The sequence below is a fragment of the Epinephelus lanceolatus genome, chromosome 1 (genome assembly GCF_041903045.1).
Source record: "Epinephelus lanceolatus isolate andai-2023 chromosome 1, ASM4190304v1, whole genome shotgun sequence".
In the NCBI taxonomy this organism is placed as follows: Eukaryota; Metazoa; Chordata; class Actinopteri; order Perciformes; family Serranidae; genus Epinephelus; species Epinephelus lanceolatus.
The window spans coordinates 1,083,162-1,099,721 of NC_135734.1; the positions used below are offsets into that span (position 1 = coordinate 1,083,162).

The 16,560-nt window shown below is 39.5% G+C and overlaps 1 protein-coding gene across 40 annotated transcripts in view; it reads right to left on the reverse strand.

Annotated features, from left to right (window-relative positions):
• Positions 1-16,560, reverse strand: part of plekha6 (pleckstrin homology domain containing, family A member 6) — a 374,661-nt gene that overhangs the window by 160,456 nt on the left and 197,645 nt on the right. For 25 of the 40 annotated variants that reach the window (XM_078166903.1, XM_078166583.1, XM_078166712.1 and 22 more), the window contains one exon: positions 2,828-2,928. In XM_078166903.1, the coding sequence (XP_078023029.1) occupies positions 2,828-2,928 (101 nt within the window). Of the gene's footprint in view, positions 1-2,827; positions 2,929-3,038; positions 3,479-16,560 lie in introns of those variants that run through there. The other 15 variants (XM_078167121.1, XM_078167097.1, XM_078167064.1 and 12 more) reach the window with 9 other exon arrangements.

The following is a 16,560-nucleotide window of genomic DNA, read 5'->3' on the forward strand; positions in this document are numbered from 1 at the left end:
TTCATTATTTTTTTATTTTATTTTATTTTACTTTAGTAGTTTTCTCATATGTATCATTATATGTGCATATGTATAGGTATGTGTGGGAATATATATTCTTATGCTCTATTTTTGTAACGTCCATATACCAATCTATATTTGTCTTTAAAATAAAATAAAAATTTGATCACAAAAAAAACAGCTCTGTTGCAACTGCACCCACACCAGCATGAGCAAAAGATGATCAACATCAACTGAAAATCAGCACAAAACCATCATAGTATCAAGTAACAGCAGATGTTTTATAAATGTAATGTTTACAAGTGTTCCATATTGCTGAAGGCCGCCTGCTAAACATCTCAGTGTTGGACAGAATTTCACAATAGATTTACTGAATGATGAGTCCAGACATGGTGTGTTGTCCTAAATATAAAACTTTCCAAAAATACTAAAAGGTGTGTCAGGATGTGGTTAGTTAAGTTTAGCATAAAGACTGGAAGCAAGGGAAAGGGCTAGCTTAATTAATTGTTAATATTATGACTGACACTTCAGATTGATATTAGACAGGGACAGTATACTCACTTTCCAGTTAGAACATTAGCTGAAATGCAGCACCATAACCCTTGGCAAGCAGTCAAAGCCACATTGAGTGTATTTGCTCAGTCTGCCTCAACTGCAGATGTGTGTGTGTGTGTGTGTGTGTGTGTGTGTGTGTGTGTGTGTGTGTGTGCGTGCGTGTGTGTGTGTGTGGGCGAGTGTGTGTATGTGTGTATGTGTGTGTGTGTGTACACTGGGTTAATGTACTGGACTTTGCACCAGTGCTTGCACTGGACATGTAAAGAAAGAGAACAACAGACAGGACTAAATGTTCTGAAAAAGTGAAGAAAACTGATATTAACAAAGAGTAAGTGAAGTTAGCAAAGAGGCTCACAGGGGCAGAGAGCTGAAGAGAGAGCTGTCACTGTGAGTGTGTGTGTGTGTGTGTGTGTGTGTGTGTGTGTGTTTGATGCTGATGCTGAAGGGGAAACAAGGCTAACTGTCCAACTTATATAAAGCTTTACTCAGCTGATTCAGATTCAGCTAACCTACATTACATCCCCATTGTCTCATCTTTATTCAGCTCTGACAAACTGCTCTGTCAGGTTATGTGCTGTGGCTGCTGCTGCTGCTGCCTCTGGAGCTCTTTTTATCTCAGCTGTTAGTGCTGCTGACTGATTCATCAAGATCTGAGGAAAAACAACCTTTATCTGTTTATCAAAAACAGCAATTATACAATTAAAATATTTTTGTCTGTGATTATCATTACCTGCTGCCAACAGTGCATGAGCCTTTCAGAGAAGTCCCACTGTGTCTTCAGACAAGGATGTTTTTAAAGTGGGACAAAGCCCTGTCAGTCCTGTCCATCTTGGACATCACAGATGTGATACTACTAAACTGGTTGTTTTTGGAGAGCCTTTTTTCAAGCCGCATTAAGGTAAAACTAAAATTACCACCCAGTGGTTGTATGCCTCTGCACACCAGTCAAGTTTCTCTTACAGTTTACACACGTCTGTGAAAAAATGGATGCTTCACACACATCTTCCCCACAGCAGCACAGAAGATCTTCACAATCAGCACAGTTTCAAGTTCAGCACTCAAGATTAGTGTAACCAGTTCAGTATCTGACCAAATATTTCCCCTTCTGTTCCTGAGATATGACGCTGAGTAATAGCCAGAAAAGTGTTTTTTGTAGAACACTATGATGTCACAGTGAAGGTGACCTTTGACCTTTTGGATATAAAATGTCATCACTTCATCAATATATCCTATTAGACATTTGTATCTAGTTTTGTCATAATTAGCATTTGAATTCTTGAGTAATGGCCAAAAGCAGTTTTGTGAGGTCACAGTGACCTTGACCTTTGACCACAAAATTCTAATCAGATTATTTTTTAGTCCAAGTGGATGTTTGTGTCAAATTTGAAGAAATTCTGTTGAGGTGTTCTTGAGATATTGCATTCAAGAGAATGAGTTACAGCTTTTGCCAGGCCGGAGTCATAAAAATGTACTCATTATCCAACCATCTTCATCAGTCAAAGTTTGATGCTTGCTTACTCATGCAGCTTCTTGTCAGCCTCTTTCAAAACCACTCAACTTCATCAGAGTAAAAAAGAAAAAAAGGCAAAGCATTATGATGTAACTGAATGTTTGATCGGTTGCAGTATCCAAAATATTGGATAATATTGGGTTTCCAAATATTTGCCACGGGGTTGCTCTGATGTATACAAAATTAACATAATATACATAACATTTACATAAAGCAATATCTGATTTAAAAAAAACATGAGAATCTGATCAAACAGCAAAACCCATAAGTCCTACAGCAAGGTTGCCTCCTCAACTAAAATAATCCAACATCAGTCCAAACAGCAGCCCCCATGGGGCTCTATGACAGTCATAAATAACATCATGTGACTAAGCAATGGGGCCAGTCAGCTTCTATCAGTCAACCACAACCAAACCAACACCCTCACTGAGCCACAGCCATGCAACCAAGGCACAAGTTCAAACTTAAGTAAATCCTGCTTTTGCAACAAGCAGTCAGATTGCACAAGGAGGAGTGTTGAGGGGTTAGAGTGGTTCAGTGAGGGATTGCTGTCACTCAAGAAACCAACAACCAACAGTCTTTCAGTACTGCTGCCTGAATGTTTCTACATAGAACCAGTTTGTTTTCCGCTAATGAATGTCTGGCACATTGAAAGTCATGCACACTCATTATCCTTCCCGTAGCCACTGCATCCCCTGCATGAAATGCAATTACACATGGACCTCCAAGCACCCTCTGTCCCTCCACCAGGATGTTACTAACCTTAAAGGAAAACTTGCGGGTGATGTTATCTGAAGGCTCCACTTCTCCGATTCGGAAACTTGGTAGCGGCAAACTCCCTAACACCGTGTCCTCCTTCTCATCTGTCAAGAGAAAAATGAAAAGAAATAATCAGAAAAACAACCAAAAAATGATCCAGGTTAAGGCTGTAACTACCGTAATAACAAGTACAGCGTGAGCCAGTACAGTCAACCTGCAGGATAAAAGACAGCAAAACAGAAGGAGTGTTCAGAGTCCTAACATGAGAGTGGAATCCAAGCCGCTCTCCTCCCAGCACACTCGCTGCTCCCACAGTGACAGCTTCCTAGAATAGATATCCATTATGGTCGAAGGGTCCCTCTGATAAGCAGCGGTAACACTCACACACACATAAAGCAGGATCCAGTGGTGATACTGTAGACGGGGAGCACCAGTGCTGACTAAATAATGCAAAAAGATTTCAGCAGTTTGAAAATGGATACACTCTTCTCTCTGTGAACTCCTACCTCTTACTTCCTGAACTCTCTGCAATGACATTCTCTCTGCTGAGCATGTGTTTATGTGTCGCTGTGTGTGTGTGTGTGTGTGTGTGTGTGTGTGTGTGTGTGTGTGTGTGTGTGTGTGAGTGAGTGAGTGAGTGAGTGAGTGAGTGAGTGAGTGAGAGAGAGAGAGAGAGAGAGAGAGAGCAAACAAGACAACAGGGAGACAGACAGAGAAGGAGGGCAGCGATCTGGGGAGGGGGAAGGGCTTGTGCAATCATACAATACCCTGATCCCTGCTGTGCATGCACGCTTGTGTATGTGTTTGCATGAGATAATGATCAGCCCATGTGACTCAGTGTTGCAGGAATCTCGGCCCCCAGCCAACTGTACCTGCTGCTCATCCGCACCAATGACACACATACACACACACACACACACACACACACACACATGCAAAAAGGGACTGCAGGTAAATAGAAACACTCCTGCTTCTCTCCCATTTGTGTCTCCCACACACATTTGAATGATTTATTGATGCCTGTATTTATAGACTGAAACCATTAACATTAATTCATTTTTTGAGGGAGTATCTATCCATGCAGATATTTTAAGTGTATTTGTCCAGGTCTGAGATATCAGTCAATCAATTCAATCAATTTTATTTATAAGCCCAATATCACAAATCATAATTTGCCTCACAGGGCTTTACAGCATGCGACATCCCTCTGTCCTTTGGACCCTCGCCGCGGATAAGGAAAAACTCCCCAAAAAACCCCTTCATAAGAGATAGATATCCGTCTCTTATATTTCTGCCTCCACCCCCAATATAATGGAGGTGACTGGAATGTCATTTGTGTGTTCACAGTTCACATGCATTTATTGATAAAATGTTAGCAACTGTAGTCCTTACTGTGAAACAATCATAACTGCCATATTAACAGATAATGAATGACAAGCTAATGTAAGATATTTGGCACACTTCCAGGCCATGGATGTATTAAGAGTCCTGGGGGGTATTCCATCAACATAGCTAAGAATATCTGTAATCTTGAAGTTTGACTAAACGCCAACTCCCAATCTAGCCCCAACCCGTTCCATCAAGTGAAATCAGATGGCTCCAACTGACACTAATTCAAGGCTCACCTGTTAAGCCTCAACTCATGCACGCGCCCAGGGAAAATAAAAAGCCCACAATAGTCGAGTGCCGAAAATTGCAGAATGTCAAAAAGCAAAGGAAAGGAGCGAACGGAGCCTTTTTCTGCGGCGGAGCAAACGCTCCTTATGGAAGTGTATGAGGACTATAAGGACATAATTAAGAAAAAAGGCAATACGGCAGTGATTAATAAAGCAAGGGAGGTGGCGTGGCGGAATATTGCTGACAGGCTAAATGCGTAAGTGACAAAGAAAATATCATGTTATATAAATCCCGCATCAAAGGGACAAAATATATGTAGATAAGAACACCTATTAAATCTAACAAATTAAGTATGCCTAATGAAATTCACCAAATGTGTAAATTAATATTAGTGATAGACTATTTATCACATTTATCTACTGATTCCTATGTAAATTTCAGATGATGCATTTAATCAAACTATTTTATGTGAATCATCGCATTTATCACATAGGCTAATTGATTGTAGATTATGACATTTCGGAAATGATCAGTTTATGGGAAATAATCACATGATCACATTATCTATTGATTGTAGAAAATCACATTTAGCAAATCCCTCAATTCAGTGGAGATGAGGAAACCTATTAAGTGAATGCAGGTCATAGTGAATCGATTATCTATTTCTCATCATTTTGGAGTCAATTGTAAGCTCTATCCCTTATTATATCAAAATAAGAAAAATCCCCTTAAATGTATGGAATGTGCTATAGGATGAGGAACAGACAGACCACAATGGTGTGTGTCCCATTTTCATCCCTCACTGTTATGTCTCAACAGAAGCAGTCTCAGTAGCCAGAGGAGGACTTGGCAGCAGGTCAAGATAAAATATAAGAATATCCTGCTTGCTCTGTCTCTGTGTCTCTCTGGGTGTATCCCTCTCCTTCTCTTGGATGCACTCCTTATATGGCCGTTGTCAGTTGATCTTAATTGGCTGTGAATTTACTAGCCAATTGGAAACAGAGTGGGGTGGGAATGGGAGGGCAATCACATATTCATGTGGTTTGGTGTACATATACAATCTTTTTTTAATGCCTCAGTTTCATTTTATTATAGTTTTGTTGTTATTAGTTTGATTTTGGCTTTATTGTTGTAAATGTTTTTTTTTAATTATCTTATTTTTATTACATTTTAATTTGTTTTTTAATAGCTAATGTTTTTTGATTAATTATGTTATATATTTTATGATCTACATATTATTTTATCATTACATGACAGTTGTGAGTGTGTAAAAGCACTGGCAGAACTGTCTCTTAGGTGTCTGTTCTTGTCTATTGAACATTTTTTGATCATAGATGGAGCTAATCCTCACCTTAATCCTGTTTAAGACCAGGATTGCCCGGCAGCATAAGTTACCATGGTTACTAGGCTGGGATTCAGGTTAACCACTTTGATGGAACAGAGTTGTGCCTCAGGTTGATGGAACAGAAACCGGAGTTTAGCTCGATGTATCAGGCTTAGCCAGAACCATGGTTTCCATGGTTACCGATGTGAGGCTAATCTTAGTCAATTTGATGGAACAGAACTCTGGCTCACATTAGCCAGACTTGGCCATTTAAGCCTGGATTTGCCTTTAGCCTGCTTGATGGAATACCCCCCTGGATACAGCATTAGAGGACCCTGGTTATTACTATGAAAGCCACTCAGTGGCACATAAAGCCAAAATAGCCAACACATTCTCGCTCCAACCTCGTCACATATCGACATTTGGTCATGGACTTTTCTATTGAGTTATGACGTGCAAGGTACCCTGGCTGTGTTGGTTGTTGACATTCTGGGACGCCCTGTCAACCTCAGCCTGTTACAAGCATTGTCTGTTTTCAAAATACACTTCTGTTTTCACAGGAAATGTACAGTTTGCATGTAGTCTCTTTCAAAATAAACACACTATGTCGGTACAACACCGCAAATTGACATCTTTTTCACAGTGTGTGTGCGAGTTTTCCCCTCCCCCGCTGTGCTCAAGGAGTAAGCAGACACTTGTGTTTTTGCTGACAAGCTTAAGGCAAAGGACCAGTCTGAGTCATAACTCAGTCACACAGACATGCAAGAGATACTAATATAAATCAGTGTGACTTACTTCCTGAGCATGTCCATTGCATCTAAACATCAATAAATCTGCTCAGAAGTCATAGAAAAGGATGCTTCAGAATGATCACATTTTTAGGTAATCAAGTGATATGTTTCATCCATGGGTACACTCCTAAACAAACATACTCACTCATTTGACAAGCTTTCATGGGGTCTTGTTCTCCTGATGGCTGTATTTTTCAGTCGTCATATAGACTGAATCCCACCGTATGTTTCCAATTATTTCCTGGTAGAAACCCCCACATCCAGTACATAAAATGAAATGGCACTGAGCAAACAGTAGTGTAGTTTTTAGCCACTACAAAAAGGCCCACCTAAAAAATCGATATCTGTTTAAAAGTAGGCTATACTAAAAAAGATTTATCAGAAATCTCTGATAGGAAACTGGAGCCATTACCTTAAAGCCAAAAGGCTCCACTGCCAAAAACAGTCATTTTACTTTATAGAAAGCTGGAGTTTCTGGTCTACTGCTACCTGCATCAGTTAGTCTGTAAGGTAAGGTGATAAAAGAGTGTACAGAGTGTACAGAGTGTACTCTTAAATTAAATCATTTTTAAGGTAGGTGTTTTGAGTAGTTAAAATACATTTTGCTGCAGCCCCCATCCACAGCAGAGCATTGTTTAGCTTTAATGCCTGTGATTCAGAGATAGAGCACATAAAACATAAGCACAGCAGAAATGCCAGACAGGTTGATCAGCCATGTTTAACTATTTATCTTTAAACGTTACATATAATGCTGAAAGTGACAACAGAAAAAAACAAGATTGCCAGTTTCACATATTTTCTCAATCCAAATCAACTGCCAGTCCCTGGAAGTTTTTAGCACGATATCATGGTGATTCTTAAAAATACAAAGACATCTTAGAGCTGGTCGTCCACTAAGCAGAAAAGGAATGGTTCGATCCCCAGCTCCTTCAGTCTGCATGTCGAAGTATCCTTGAGCAGTACACTGAACCTCAAATTGCTTCCAATGGCTGTTCCATCGGTGTGTGAGTGTGTTGAAAACTGAGTAGTAGGTGGCACCTTGTATGGTAGCTTCTGCCACCAGTGCATGAATGTGTGTGTGAATGGGTGAATGTAGTGTCAAAAGCGCTTTGAGTGGTCAGATGACGAGACAGGCGCTATACAAGTGCAGGTCCATTTACCAGTTCACAGAAAAACAGTAATAACATTAGTAATTGTGGATGTAATTATCACTTATGTGCTCTGGATGGGATGTTAAAATCCACCAATAGTGGCATCCTGTAGTTCCAGTCTGAGTTAGTTAGCGTTAGTCTTCTTTAATAATGGTTTGCAAAGCTCTAACTTTAACTATGTGCTCCAGACCACATCACAAAAAATGTCTTCATTCATGTTAACATGTATGTTTGGTTGAATGTCCTTACTTTTAAATGAACAACAATTATATTGTACAAATTAGCAATGATTATGTCACTACATAAGCAACTAGTCAGCAAAACAGTTGCAATAATCTAATGATTTATGCCCCGTCATTAAGCACATATACATTTTTCACCAAAAAACTGATTCATATATCCATGTCCTTAAGTATAAACTTTTATGAGACAGTTTAATACTAGATGATATAATGTAACTCAGTTTGTATTTTGAAGATACTCTTGAACTGGGAAGGCACTCTGAAAAAATGGGAAATGGTGGGTTAATCTTGAGGGATGTAAAGTCTACATGTCTCAATCATGTTGAAATAAATGACAGAAATCATGTTTTGTTGAAAATGGAAAGCCTGCCTCCTGGAAACAGGCTCAGCCCAAAGAGGACTGTTACACCCTGTGCCATTTTTCTTCTCAAATAAGAGGATTTGTCATGGACCTCTAGAGCTCTCTGCACTGTCAAGGTAATCAAAACTTGTCAAATCAGTCACAGTTAGAGATGGTCCCTTAAGATGCAGTATTGTTAGTGAGCTTTTATCCAGTTTATCTGCTGGTAAGCAACATGAGCTATGTTAACGCATATATTAGCCACTATTTGCAATGCATTGCATTTTGATTTTTTTTCAATATGTAGTGTTTATTTTAGGTTCTGATTTTTGTGGATATTCATTTTGCTTCCCTGTTATTGTTGGTAATACAGTGGTTAGCACCTCACAGCAAGAGGGTTCCTGGTTCGCAGCCAGGGTGGGGGAGCCCTTCTGTGCGGGGTTTGCATGTCCCCCCCATGTAGGCGTGGGTTTTCTGCAGGTACTCCAGACATGCAGGTTAGGTTCACAGGTGACTCTAAATTGCCCATAGGTGTGAATGTGAGAGCGAATGGTTTCCTGTCTCTATTTGTTAGCCCTGCCATAGTCTGATGACCTGTCCAGGGTGTACCCCACCTCTTGCCAATGTCAGCTGGGATAGGTTCCAGCACCCCCGTGACCCATAACAGGATAAGCACATACAAATATTATACTGAGAAATCAAGTTAAAGTTACAGCTAAAAATCAGGTACTCTGGTCATGATTATATTATTTAACAATTCACAATAAATTGGTATTACAGTAACTGACAAATTATATGTACAACCAACATAATTTTTTGAAACAGTCTAATGTGAATGAAATAGTTTGACAAGCAATAATTCATTAAGGAAAAGAAGGGAAATTGTGTCAGTTGTCCACATTCAGATCATGTGGGGCCAATGTACACATTAAAATCAAGTAAATCCAAATGACTTTTTTTTTTCAGTGCAACAAAGAGGCCAGTGGGCAACCAATGTGAATCTTACACCATTCTACTGCTGAAAAAATAGCTGATCTGGATGAAAAGACAAATACATTAATATAAAATGTTTATTTAGAAATTAATATCATCAATAATCAATTTCAACCCAAAACTCTTCAAATGACCTTAAGCAAATCGATTCAGGAGTATTCATCATTTATATCAGATTTTAGTGAAAATGAAGAATCTGAAATGTGAAATTTTTAGAAAACCTTCAATATATCTATTTTGAAACAGACACACTCATATACCACAAGCTGTGCCCTAGAGGAGCTAGAGACAGCCCTGTCAAACACAACCCGGACAACAAAAGTCCTTTGCTTTTTCTCCTCCCCTTGTGCCCATTTTTTGGCCCTTGGTCCTTGCTGGCATAGCAATCACAGTGGTAAATTGCACTGTCACAAATTCCTCCCTCCATCACTCCCTCTCTCTAAGCCGTCTTTTTTGAGACACAGCTGGGCCAGGCAGAGACAGAGGAGAGGCTGAATAAAAACAGACGTGTTCAGAATAAAGAGAGAGGCATCGAACGAATTAACGTCAAAATAAGAAAGAAAAGAAAAGAAGGCCATGTTTGTAATTAGAAGTTTGTAAAAAGATCACAACCGTAACCTGGATTATATATAGTTGAAATGTTGTTACTGAGAGAGAAAGACACAAGAGACAGAGAAGTGTGTTTCAAATTAGCAACAAAGAATAAGAAGTAGCTGAGCCATTAACCCATAAGGGACTGTGCTGTTGGCTGTTCTACTCAGCTGTGAGGTGGAGTACAAACAGAAGTAACATCAGATCACTGAGATATGAGACCCCCCAGAATCAGACTTAGGGGAGACCGGGGATGGTTGTGACACTTTTATATGTATCTTTGAGTTATTTTAAGCCAGTGCATTCAAAATGCAATACCAACTAATTACATGTGTCTGCTCTGAAATGGTATAGCTGCTATCTCTGTAATACAAACAGAAAATGCAAGGTTTGGTCTCAAACACAAGGCATGAAATATTACAGCTCACTCTATAGCCTGGGTGTAACACAGCCTGAAGGAATAGTAACATTATCAAATGACAATCATGACAAAGACTTAAGACACTGAAATACTACTACTACTATTAATAATAACAATAATAATAATAATAATAATTATTATTATTATTATTATTATTATTATTATTTGCAAGTTTTGTGAACATCTTGGTATTTGGAGTTGAGTAAACTCAGAAAAAATGTATCTCACTTTATGCTAAAAAATAAAGTACAGTCTACAGGAAACAGGCACAAAATAATTTTAACCATTGTCAAAAATTGCAGCATTTAACTGCATGACACTAAGTGAGTGAAAAAAGTAATATATACCAATAATTTGTATTCACTGAATTAATGTACTAAATATTATTAAACAGGGGTGTAACGGTATTTGTATTCGTCCCGTGCCATCACGGTACGAGCGTCACGGTTCGGTGCACGCAGTCAACGACGAATACATCTGAGTGAGTATTAAAAAAAAGTCGAGTCCTCACTTCAATCCAGGAATTTGTTATTTACGTGACAACGCCTGAAAGCAACACAAGCTCCAATTGACAATTGACTGTGTGTCTAGTATGGAGATAGCCTGGAAATCCAGACCCAAATCTAGAAAGATTTAGGGTCTGGCTATGAGTAATGCAAATGGCCCAACTCGAGGGGCGGCACCAAGCATGCATTTGAAAATATCACTGCACGCAATTGGATAACACTACAACCAATCAGAACAATACACGGGCTGACGTATCCAGAGCGCTATCAGTGGAGCTAACTGGTAGATTAGACTCTTGCCGTATCCGGTCGGCAAAACAGCAAAAACGTCCTTCTTGCAAAGGAAAGATTCAAGCGCCGTCTTCTGTTCCTCTTTTAGAGAAAAAGCCAAGTCTGTTTACTGACTGATTCCAGCACTGTCGTCATTTGTTCGCCTCTGGCACGCCTATATCAGATACACAGATGTGATTGGTGCAGCTCGGCTCCAAGGGCGTGGGTAATGAGCGTCATTACTGATTGCCAGAGTGACTTGATGAGCAAATTCAAATTGTGCTCTCACGAGAAATCTGGATTTCCAGGGTAGTATGGAGATAGATTTGTTTCATAATTATGTGTGTGAACAGATCGACAATCTGTGTGTAAACGTGTAATCTGTAAATATAAAACACCTTCCACAAATACAAAAAAAGATTTGTAAACTCACAAAAATATTTTGCAAGTATAAAACGGATCTGCAAATACATAAACAAATTCCACAAATAAAAAAAAATATCTGTGAATACATTAAATGAATTTGCAAATAAATGAAAAGCATTTGGGAATATCTTCCTAACATTTACAACTTTCAAACAGGCATTTGTTTTTATTTGTGAATCAAAAATACATTTGTGGTTCTCAGTTCTACGTGTGTGGATTTGCTTTTTACACACACAGAATTTTGAAATGAACTTTCCGTTGGTCTGAAAATGCACTCGTATCACTCGGCTATTTTCGGATTGCACGTGATCACCCAGCTAATGACGTCATCTCTGCATGTCAAAGTAAGACCATGCAGTCTTTCTGTGACCGTTTTTTTTTTTTTTTTTTTTTTTTATGTTAATGTCATACAGTGAGTATTAGTGCATGTTTATTTGTTATATGTATATTATTTGGCACACACTTTTTTATACATTTCTGTTTGAGTATGAAAGGCACGACGATGATAGTGGGCAACGTTCAGTTCTCTAAGGTGGCTTGGCTGCTTCTTCAGTTGGCAGTCATCAGCCAACTCATACTTTATATTTTTCATTTATTCTTTCATGTAGAATTAGAGTCACAAAGCACTTCACATCTTATTATTAGTGTACTCTTAGTAGTTGTAATCTCTGTGCTGACCGCACCGTGTTTAGTTAGGTTACATAGTTTCAGTGAGGTTAAGTTGTAATATATGACAAGTGGCAACACTCTGGTTAAGGTCTTTGATAGAACAGCTGTTGGTGTTGGTAGCTGTTTTTGTTTAGAAATGTCGTATTGTACACACACTAATACTCACTGTATGACATTAACATAAAACAATGAATGCATGCTACTTATCGCTGATTATGGAAAAAAAAAAAAACAGCTCATAGAAAGACTGCGTGCTCTTACTTTGACATACAGAGATGACGTCATCAGCTGGGTCTGTCACAGTCTCCAGTCTCCTTCACCCAGTATTTTTCCTTGCCACACCCATCTCATCAGGCAATTCCACTCACCTGTGTTCATCAGCATACCTGTAGCTCATCTCATGCAATCAGCCCAGCATACATTAGCTCCAGCCCCACACACACCAGTTGCCAGATTGTCTTCGCTCTCATGCAAGCCTTTCCAGCAATTTGTCTTGGACTGATCACCTGTTGCCGACCCGTTTCGTCCCCGTTCCTGCCTGCTCGCCTTGCCCTCGGACTGATTGCAAGATCCCGACCTGTTTCTGCTCTGACCCTGCCTGCTCGTCTGATCCCCGGCTATCGACCTCGCCTTCTGTCTCTGACACCGAGCTTTCTGCCTGTAAGTCCCGACTGTGCTGGTTATCTGATTCCTCGCCTGTCCCCGACTCTCCAACTGTCTGTTCCCCCGCAACTGTTCATCTGGATTGCAAGTCACGTAATCTCATCGTGGACGGGAGGTTACGTCTCTGACTCCCCTCCCGGCATTGCGGGTTCAAGCCCCAGCTGTACCAATGATATTAAAGACTCTGCTCCTGTGTTGCACACATCACCGCCTCGTGGCTTAGAGGTAACGTCGCCGACTCTTCCACCGGCGACACGGGTACAAGACCTGCCTGAGACAGTTACATATTTTCCTGAGTGTTCAATAAAGACTGTTGATTACTTATCTGCTTGCTGCTTCACATCTGGGTTCTTTCCTGTGAGTCTGGACGTGACAGGGTGATCACGTGCTCTCTGAAAATGGCTGAGTGATACAAGTGCATTTTCATTAGGACCGGCGGAAAGTTTGTTTCAAAACGTTTTTTCAATTCACAAATAAAAACTGAGTTCACAAATGCCTGTTTGATAGTTGTAAATGTTAGGAAGATATTCACAAATGCTTTTCATTTATTTGCAATTAATTTAATGTATTCACAGATTTTTTTACTTTTTTTGTGGAATGTGTTTGTGTATTTGTAGATCCGTTTTATACTTGCAAAATATTTTTGTGAGTTTACAAATTTTTTTTTTTTGTATTTCTGGAAGGTGTTTTATATTTACAGATTACACATTTACACACAGATTGTCGATCTTTTCACACACATAATTGGGGCATTCTACCGATTGTGTGCAAAGTGCTGTTCCTTTTAAAAAACAACAAAAATAATAAAACTGAGTATTCACAGATATAAATTTACAAAGATTATGTTATGACCTATTTAAACCCAGGACATTAAATGAAAAAGTGATAAGCTAAATATATACAAAATCACCATTTATAGGGTATTTTCTATTGGGAAGTACCTGTCCCCAACCCTGACCTCTAAAATTCAATTCATGTAAATAACACTTAAAAGATTTTTCATATTTTTTTCAAAAGTGTAATTTAAAACATATTTGTGATTAAGTTCAAACAGAAGTTGAAAGACTTAGATGTATTGTGGGATTAATTCTTGTGTTAATTTAAATTAATTAAAATTAATTAATTTAAATTAATTTAAATAAAATTCTTGTTTTAAAAATGTCACTACCGAACACGTTTTCTTCAATTTGTAAAAATTTGGGGGGTTTATGCAAAATATTATGTTTTTCTGTGTGAACAACTCTTCAAACATGTGCTTGTTAGCCATGTGACTGCTAGCATTCTTTAGTTATCCTGAAAAATAGCTAGGAATGTCACTACAGAAACAGTCACTACCGAAACCTATGGTAAAGTTTCGGTAGTGACATGATCACTTCGGTAGTGACAAAATGGAATGGTCAGTAGTTAAATCCCATAATTTTGTGGTCCAAAGTCTTGCTCTTCTCTGCTCTGCTCTGCTCTGCTCTACTCTACCCTGGTCTACTCTACTCTGCTTTACTCTATTCTGCTCTACTCTGCTCTACTCCATTCTGCTCTACTCTGCTCTACTTTGCTCTACTCTACTATACTCTGCTCTACTCTACTATGCTCTGCTCTGTTATACTCTATACTCTGCTTTACTCTGCTCTATACTCTACTCTTCTCTACTCTATTCTGCTCTACTTTGCTCTGCTCTACTCTGCTCTGTTCTACCTTGCTCTACTCTGCTCTGCTCTACTCTACTCTGCTCTACTATTCTCTTCTCTACTCTACTTTGCTCTTCTCTGCTCTACTCTACTCTACTCTGCTCTATACTCTATACTCTACTCTTCTCTACTCTATTCTGCTCTACTTTGCTCTGCTCTACTCTACTCTGCTCTACTATACTCTTCTCTACTCTGCTCTACTATACTCTTCTCCACTGTACTCTGCTCTACTCTACTACGCTCTGCTCTACTCTATTCTGCTCCGCTCTACTCTACTCTGCTCTACTATGCTCTGCTCTACTCTATACTCTGCTCTGTTCTACTCTGCTCTACTCTGCTCTACTGTACTCTACTCTTTCAAATGATGTAACCTTAAAAACAGAATAATGGTCACTACCCAAACAGTTAGTGCAGTCACTACCGGTGTTTTGTAAAAAATAAAGTATACTGAGTTAGCAGCTAAAGTATTATGATGCTAATCGGTTACATTTATGTTTTGTTTCATCAATTATTAACTCTGAAATCAATCTGATCAGCGTTATGCATTTTACAAAGCAACAGCATGAACTTTGGCTACAAGCTATTCAATTTTTGAATTTTTTTTTGTAGTCACGCTGTTTATTATTATTTATTATTAGGGAGTGATGACGAAGTCGTCCGTGAGCACCCTGTTGTAATTGCGCTGTTTATTAGAGTCCGAGCGATGACGAAGTCGTCCGTAGGACCCAATTGTAAACGCGCTGTTTATTATTATTAGGGCCTGAGCGATGATGAAGTTGTCCGTAAGAACCCTATTGTAATCGCGCTGCTTATTATTATTAGGGGGCCAAGCCCGAGGGGCCTCGGGGAATGCGTATGCAAGCAGATGTGTTTCCTAGGACCAGCGGTGCTAGGAACCCTATTGTTTTTGTAAAGATTTTTATAGTTTTTCTCTATTTTTATTCTTCCATTGATAAAAGTGGTGCTGCAGGCTAAACCGTGCAAGGGCTACACCCATTTCTACGAAATTCGGTCAGTATGATGTAGGGCCATTCCTGAGACCATGTAGTGAAGGTGGTCATGACTGGTCAATGTGGGCGTGGCTTATTATAGGATAAACAACAAACATTTACTACAGCTGAACTATTATGCTGAGGGCTGTGAAATTTATAGGGTAACGCGTTTTTGCATGTAACTTCCACATTTTGGGCCCTATTTAGATGGTCTAAAGCGGACGGCGGAGGGCGCATAATCCATGTCGCAAGTATCATTGCTATTTAGATGCAGGTGCAGTTGTCATTTTCACGCCCTGCGCCCTCGTCGTCTAACTAGCAAATGAACTTGTGCTTCTCTGGGTGTGTTGGTCTAAAAACACAGGAGTGGTCAGGCGCAGTCATGGCGCGTTGCTAGTTAGATGACGTAAAAAGCAAATGCGCCAGTGACCAACAAAAACCTGGTCTAAAGTCAACGGCGCAGTATTTCGTTGTTAAACAAGTTAGTAATTTGCATCTCTAGGCGGGTGCACAACGCGCGTGCACTCTGCTCAGACACACACGGAGCAGCCACACATATGCAAAAGATAACAAATAAAAATATGATTACACTGTGAAAGGTTATTATTGTGCACATTAAAATATTTATCAGAAACACGTCTTAATGGTCAGTCATTAATCAGAATGATCTAATCGCAGTAATAATGATCATCATAATCCGGGAGGTCCAAGCTCGCAGTGTCCGAATATACGGAACTGCGAGCAGACCTTCACGGGCTGATGATGCATAGCCTGTAAAATGAACTTGTCTTTCCCAATTGAATTGTGATCATTTTGGCATGTAAATCACAAAATCAAAGATGTGAAAACATTTGATAAACTTATACGAATATATATGTAAAAAAAAAAGCTTTTAGAACGTAAAACTTAAGATCATCTTGTCAGGAGGAGGAGGAGGACCCCAGCTCCGCAGCCAGCGCGCAGCCAGACCAGACGGTGCAGCCACAGGACCAGCCCTTCATGCACCTTCAGGCTGGGGGGGTTCAGGATGCTGGAGAGGGAGCTCTCTAACCTCC